Source organism: Halichoeres trimaculatus, unplaced genomic scaffold (genome assembly GCF_033239565.1).
Source record: "Halichoeres trimaculatus isolate MK-OKI-2021-1 unplaced genomic scaffold, fHalTri1.1 fHalTri1_scaffold_7, whole genome shotgun sequence".
Classification (NCBI taxonomy): Eukaryota; Metazoa; Chordata; class Actinopteri; order Labriformes; family Labridae; genus Halichoeres; species Halichoeres trimaculatus.
In genome coordinates, this window is record NW_027437185.1 from 37,948,888 (window position 1) to 37,956,204 (window position 7,317).

At 40.9% G+C, this 7,317-nt stretch overlaps 1 protein-coding gene across 1 annotated transcript; it reads right to left on the reverse strand.

The window, feature by feature from the left end:
* Positions 1-347: 347 nt before the first annotated feature.
* Positions 348-3,704, reverse strand: phox2bb (paired like homeobox 2Bb). Its single transcript, XM_074674385.1, has 3 exons — positions 3,072-3,704; positions 2,261-2,448; positions 348-1,883 (listed from the first exon to the last, which is right to left on the reverse strand). The coding sequence occupies exons 1-3, from the start codon at positions 3,310-3,312 to the stop codon at positions 1,455-1,457; spliced, it is 858 nt and encodes a 285-aa protein (XP_074530486.1). The 5' UTR covers positions 3,313-3,704; the 3' UTR covers positions 348-1,454.
* Between the last annotated feature and the right edge of the window lie 3,613 nt (positions 3,705-7,317).

Sequence of the window (7,317 nt, forward strand, 5' to 3'; positions counted from 1 at the left end):
TCTTTATCTCTTCTGTTTCAGAAATCTATTCTTAAATCTAAACATGAGCACAAAAAAAGGATTGAATCCTTTAAATCCTTAAGCATAGAGATTTTTGGGTTAAAGATAAATATGTAAGAGTTAAAGTCTTTCGAGGTGTGGCGGTGCTGTCCGTGGTGCTGAACCTTCCCATCTTTTTCCAGACACAGTTGCAAAAATAAAAAGCTTTTTTTTCTCTAAAGCAGGATCTAAAAACTGATTTTGAGGAGTGTAAATTTTTGTTTTCCTCATCCATGAAAAGAAAACATGACAAAGCAGCTTGGACTATTTGTTTTTTATCATCAACAACCATTTCAATGGTACACCTGGAAAACTATGTGCACATGTAGAAATATTTCCTTCTTAAATATAAGCATTCATTACCTACATATAAATAACTTTCAGATCCGGGACAAAAACATGTCACATAATGCTCACAAAATGGAAGAGAACTCATCCTAAAATCAGACAAAGAGACAAACATGCAAATTATATCCAAATAAATACAAGGTTTGCATCATTCCCCGTTTATACCCAAAATAAATTCTTCCAGGGAACTTTGTAAAACATCAAAAAGGACTTGTATGATCGATCTACGAGGGAGTATGGCCTATGGTTCAACTAGAGGAGACAAGAATACGTATTAACACTATACAATCTGAGCCACAAAAACACTGCCGTAGAAAGACACACAAAACATACACATTTCCTGTCAGAGGTGAACATTGCAGTAAGTTTGTGCCTTTTTTTCTTCGAGGAAATCATTGTGTTTATATCGATAATTTAAAGAAACTAAACTCTCAGCAGCCCGGGAAAGAAAAGCTCAGCTGGGAGAGGCAGAGAGCAGCGTCCCCACGCGTGGATTTCAGCGTCTCTCCACTTCACAAAGCAGCTGTTGAACTCTGACATGGGATGAGAGTTAACCAGGCTCCTTTTTTTTTTTACGCACTGATGGCACGACGCGTTTCCAATGCGCAGGCGTGTGTTTGCTCTGTGATTTGGCGCAAAAAAAATCTTCATCTTAAAGAGTCATTTCGTCACATAATCTTTCATTTTCTGCATTTTTATGATATTCTCGATGAGTTTGTGTTGAGATCTGGATTTACGCACCAAGAAAAGCGTCACTTCGCTGAAATTAACACATTGATATATCATTGATTTCATGTTTTTAGCCTGCAGACGTGACTCTAAACGACTTGAGGAGAACATGGAGCCGATATGACTTGTCAAGATGAATATTTTCACAGCTAAGTGTCCACTGACCACAAGAAACGGCGGCAAGGCATAAAAATAAAACAAGAGAGTTGTCTTCTTCTTTTTAACTGCGGGTTATTGTCCTTTAGTCTGTGTCGAGAAATTGCTTTTTCAGTCTCCGGAGGATGAGGAAGGCTCCCTCTGCCTCTGCGCTCCTCTTCCTCCTCCGCCGCGGAGCTGCATTAGAACATGCTGGTCTTTACTAACGTCGCTTTGGCTCCGTTCTGTCTTTGCAAAGAGGACAGTACGCTGGCGAACGGCCCGCCCAAAGAGTCCGGGATAGAGGTGATGGTCCCCGGGGCGGTGGCCCAGCCTTGGCTCGGTGCTGTCACGCCCATACCGGTGGACACTGAAGTCTTCACCTGGTCCACCTGGCCGTTTCCGGTGGTGTTGACCTGGCCTCCGGTGGGGCTCGGTCCGCCGCAGTTGGAGGTGGGGACGGGGTTCGGGCCCGGGCCTCCTGTGCTGTCAGGGTCGGTGGATTTGTTATCTTTGCTGTCTTCATCTCTGGAGTCGGATTTCTTTCCGGAGCTGGACTTGGCTGCTGCTGCGGCGGCTGCAGCTGCGCGCTCCTGCTTGCGGAATTTGGCGCGTCGGTTTTGGAACCACACCTGGAAAAATGAGAAATAGTGTCAGAAACAAAATCATTCTAATATAAACAGTGCAGAAAACTTGTTTGGTCAAAGAAAAAAGTGGCCTAACCCTTTTTCATATTTAACTTATGACTGTAATTTAAGTTTAAGGATTTCAAAATGATCATAAATACGTGTTTTTATTTTGCGCATTAATGCAGAAGACATTTACCAGCTGTTATAACCTCGCAGTGTGTCCGTTCACATATTTATTCCACTAAAATCTTCTGAGAAATAAAAGATAAGCTGTAATATGTAAAAATGTTTTTGTGTATAATTGCTGGATCATGAATCCACTCGTGCGTAATTGTGCGTAACCGTGCGTAATGGAGCGAGCCGGCTCGGTGTCTGTGTACCTGCACTCTGGCTTCAGTCAGATCGATTTTCAGTGCCAGCTCCTCTCTGGTGTAGATGTCCGGGTAGTGTGTCTCAGCGAAAACCCGCTCGAGCTCCTTGAGCTGGGCGCTGGTGAACGTGGTCCGGATGCGCCTCTGCTTCCGCTTCTCGTTCAGTCCGCCGTGATCCGTGAAGAGTTTGTAGGGAACTGTGGAGGGAACAGAAAGGCTCCGTTAGAGGAGGATATGAGTGTGTGTGTGTAATCGTCGTGTTGTCAGATAGAAGTGAAGTCAAATTCGATATTTTGTTTAAAATCCGGTTAAGGACGCGGGGCTAAAGCTTCCAATCGCGTTAGGCCCGTGATTACCTGCGAATTACTTCAGAATTGATAACGCTGCTGACCTGTGATGCGGTTAATTGTAATGTTAAACTAATTGTTGCTCCTCAGATTGAGGCTCAAGTTTGAAAACTTGTCATAATGTTCCCATCCGCCCCGCGTGTTGCTACTGTAACTCCAATTCGGTGTCAATAATGAGCTTTAGTCTTTGGTTATCTAATTATTTTCGAAGCTTTATGTCTCATCGCAAAGTAAATAAATTATGCCGATCATTTTGGCAGCTTAAGATAATTCTGTTGGCGGTTTTGGGTGTGACTGGGATAGTATAACCCCGTAACCGAATTACCGCTTGCCTGCAATCGCTTCTAACGTGATAAATTCTTTCATTTGTGTAAGCAAATTTCGTTTGGTAAATACTAAACACATTTCCATTTTCAAATGCAATCAAGACGTCCTATAATACAGCGGGTTGAGGCTCCGGAGCCGCTGCTTACCTGCGGCGTACGGGCTGCTCTGGTGGTCCCGCAGGGTCCCCAGGCTGCAGGAGCCCGGCGTGAGGGACGGACAGCCGGAGGTGGCCCCGAAAGTGGTCCTGATGGGATTGTACTGAAAGCCGCTGGCTTGACTGCACGAACTGAAGTCCGCATAGGCCGATGCCAAGCTCGAGGTGTCCATCCCGGCCATACATGACTCGTAGGCAGAGGAATTTAGGTAAGAATACTCCATTTTATACATTTGAGAAGGCTCGGTGGAGTTAGAAAGCTGCACTTCCCGGAAAAAAAAACAGATGACAAAGAAAAACTGCACCCAAAAAATTGGGTTGGAAAGGAAAAAAAATGCAACCAAAAGCAACGAGAGGAGGACGCGCGGTCTGGACTGGGGGGCAGAGAGGACTGGTTTGGTTTGAACTGGTTGGAAAGAGGCTGGACGGTGGGTAGATGTTCACTGCTCAGCGCCTGCTCCAAAACTGGCCTCCTTTATAGGAACCTAGCCCTGTTTTATGAAAAGCCCCCTAAGAGCCGCCTAGCCCGAGGTCTCTAGAGCATATAGTCCTCATAATAAACTTGGCTCTTTCCGCTTGGACAATAGCAAAGCGTTTGGTCTTATTGCTAGCGCTTTTTTACATGACAATAACTCATCAGTCTATTGGGCTGGCACTGGGGGCCCGGGCTGTCCAACCTCCCTATCATTGATCCCCTGCATCTCTAATTAGAATTTAATACCACGCCATTACGCAGCCCTCCACCAGCACCACCACCCTCCACCCATCCACCCCACTCCTCTCCAACCACCATCTTGCCCTTTAATTCAATCACACCACTTGGAAATAATGAAAGTTGGGTGACGATTCTCCCTGATCCAATTTTCTCCAAGCTTTTAAGCCTTTTAAGCGACCGTATACCTTGGGCAGGATTTCACAGAGTATTCCCCTCTGCCTCCTCTCTCTGCCCGTCTGCTCCGGCGCTTTTCCCCGGGATTTTTCACTCTCATCTGCTGCACTCAGGCAGAAAAACACGCAGGTCCTGAGCCTTCAGGGTCTGAGGGATATTTTCACTTCATGACCTCAGATTCAGAAAAAAAGAAACGTGTAAAAATCACGAGTTGGGGATGTTTTGGCATCAGTTATGGCCTGGATTTTATTTCCTTTGAATCATTTTTACTTTAAAACTCTCGTGCTGTGGTTAACTGCTCTGATCTGTTTTCAATTTCCCAATTTAATCCAAGAAAAGATTTTTTAAAAATGCGTAAAACGAGGCTAGAGTGACTTCTTATGACCTCTAACAGTGTTTGCGCAAATCACAAACAGCCTTATTTTGCTCTTTTGTTTATTTTTATTATCAATAAATGATCCACTCCTCCATATATTGATTTATTTTTGTGCAGGAAAATAAATGAAGGTTTGAATCCGACGCACAGACCCGTGAACTGGTCTCTCCTCATATTTAATCCTAATTTTCCTCCTTCGCCAAATCAAACCTCTTTCCTGATCCTCTCCTCCTCTCCGCTGCAGCATCATCCGTGCTCAACTTCCGGGTGTGTTTTATGATTCAAATGAGTTTGTAATTGTCTTTATTACTTTCATTATTTCGTTTATTTGGCAAATAACATCTTTGTAATGAAAGTAACGAACTGGGAGGCAGTCATCGGACCTCTCAGGCTCACAGATTGGCTGAGTCTTAATTCGGTTTGTGTAATAAGGTGAAGCTTTTCTATGGCGCTCACACTCTCTCTGTGTGTTTCTGCTTTTTTTCAGTGGACACAGTTCAAGTCCTGGCTGAGGCTGAGGCTGTTCTCCTCCAAATTACACAAACAAACACACACACACACACACACACACACACACACACACACACACACACACACACACACACACACACACACACACACACACTGGGAATCCGGTTCAACAATTACATTTAGCAAGAAGAGTGTTTGCTGTTTGGATGCGTCCATCACCAGCCCCGTGTTTCAGTTATTGATCAGAGAGATTCTGCTGTGAAATATCACCACGATGTTCCCAGAACAGAGAGCGAGAGTGTGTGTGTGTGTGTGTGTGTGTGTGTGTGTGTGTGTGTGTGTGTGTGTGTGTGTGTGTGTGTGTGTGTGTGTGTGTGTGTGTGTGTGTGTGTGTGTGTGTGTGTGTGTGGATGAGCAGAGAGGTTTTATCACCACAGGAGGCTGCAGCATCAGGGAGGAGGCTGAGGAGGAGAAACATGGACTCAGAGCTTCTATTTTAACAGCTTTATCACTCATCCAGTGTTACTTATTTATTTTTTACTTTATTATTTATCTAATATTTATATTATCGTTTCCTCCAAATTATCGGTCTTATTATTAAATTAAAAATGAGCAATAATTAAAAAAAAATATATGAACATAAATTGATAAATAAATAAATAAATAAAATTTAAATTGTTGGAATAAAACAACCCTTTAACAAAAATAACATAAATGAATAAATTAATTGAATTTAAATTGTGAGAGTAAAACAACCCTGAAATAAAATTAAAATTAAAAATAAACAAATAAAAATAAATAAATAAATGAATAAAATTTGAATTATCAGAGTAGAACAACCCTTTAATAAAAAAATAATTAAAAATAAATTATTAAGAATAAATAAAATAATTAAATTGTCAGCAAATAACGATCAAATAAAAATAAGTAGATACATTTAAAAAAATTAAATTGTCGAAAGAAAATTACCCTTAAACATAAATAATGATATAAATAATGAAATTAAAGTTGTCAGTGAAACAACCCTTAAACATAAATAAATAAAAATAAATTAATTAATCAAATTGTCAGAAACAAAAACAAAAAATACATAAACATAAAAATAAATAAATTAAAAAAAATACAGTTAAATACAGTTTATATTATCAGAGTAAAACAACTCTAAAATAAAAATAAAGGAATAAATAAAAATAGATAGATAAATAAATAAAATTGTCAGAAAAAACAATCCTGAGTCCTAATCTGGGGTACAAAATGTGGACTTATTGTCAAAATGCTTTTTAATTCACGTCTTATTTTTCTTTTTCTCTATCTTAGATGTAAAAACATAATATCAGAAATAATCTCATTTTTTTCTTTTTCAGATTTCTTTTATTTTTATTATTGTTTATGATAAGGGGATAGAAAAGAACAGAACAGAAGGGAATTACTTTATAGATCCCAAACTGGGAAATTGTGATGTTACAGCAGGAGTTATTGTCAGAGACAGGAGAACAATAAAATATATGTAAACATCAAAATATAACAAATAAGATCTTAAAGGTTAAAATGAACATACCTGCTGGTTTTAAAATGAGAAATTAAAGAAAAAATTACCTAAACATGTCAGCTGAATTTTATAAATGAGCAAAAAGATGCTTCAGTTTGTAAAGTGGATGAAAGCAGAGTGGTGACAGAGGGTGACAGAGGGACAGATGTGATAATGGTGAAGAATCAGAGCAGTCCGTCAGTGTTTAAACCTAAAGCAGCAGTTTTTATTATTTTCTGCCTCTTTTACCCTCTTGTTGTCCGGTCTGCTCGGTGCAGCTCCTGTATGATCAGAGAAAATAAGACCCGCACCCTTTTACCATCAATTATTCCTCCTCCACAGCCGCTGACGTGTCGCTGTGTGTTTCTGCCTTTTCTTCCCTGCGCGTTTTTCTTTTCACACCAACGAGAGGCAGAAAGAGAAAAGTTAATTCTTTCTTGACACAACCCGGTGCCTGTTATGTAAATGTTTTCTTTTTGGATTTTCCCCTTTTCCACACACGAGCTGGGACCAGAAAGTTGTACCAAATGGTTAATTTGATTATTGAAACCAAAGAGCCAAATGGTCCACCGTCCTCCCTCCACGCGTCTGGCAGCGAGAAAAGAAACCATCTCTGGGAATTAATCTAATAACGCTCAAAGAAACGAGAAGTCTTTTCTGATATTTCTCCGAGGCAAATTCAATTATAGCTTTTAGCCACCGCTTTCTTTCACTGAAGCAGCTCTTTATTCTTCTGCTCTATAGTCCCTCCACCAGCCTGCACCAGCCATTCAAACGCCTCCTCTTTGATAGTTTCAACATCTTTTAATTCTTTCAGCTGGTCGGAGCGGGATGAGGGGCCACAGTTTGATGTTTTCATGTCAGAGCATTAAATCAAAACTGAGGATCTCTGCAGTCTGGGTGGATTTGAACCATTTTCAAACGCTTGTGCAGGATGCAAACCCGCAGACATCCCACTCAGGGATGCACCGAGC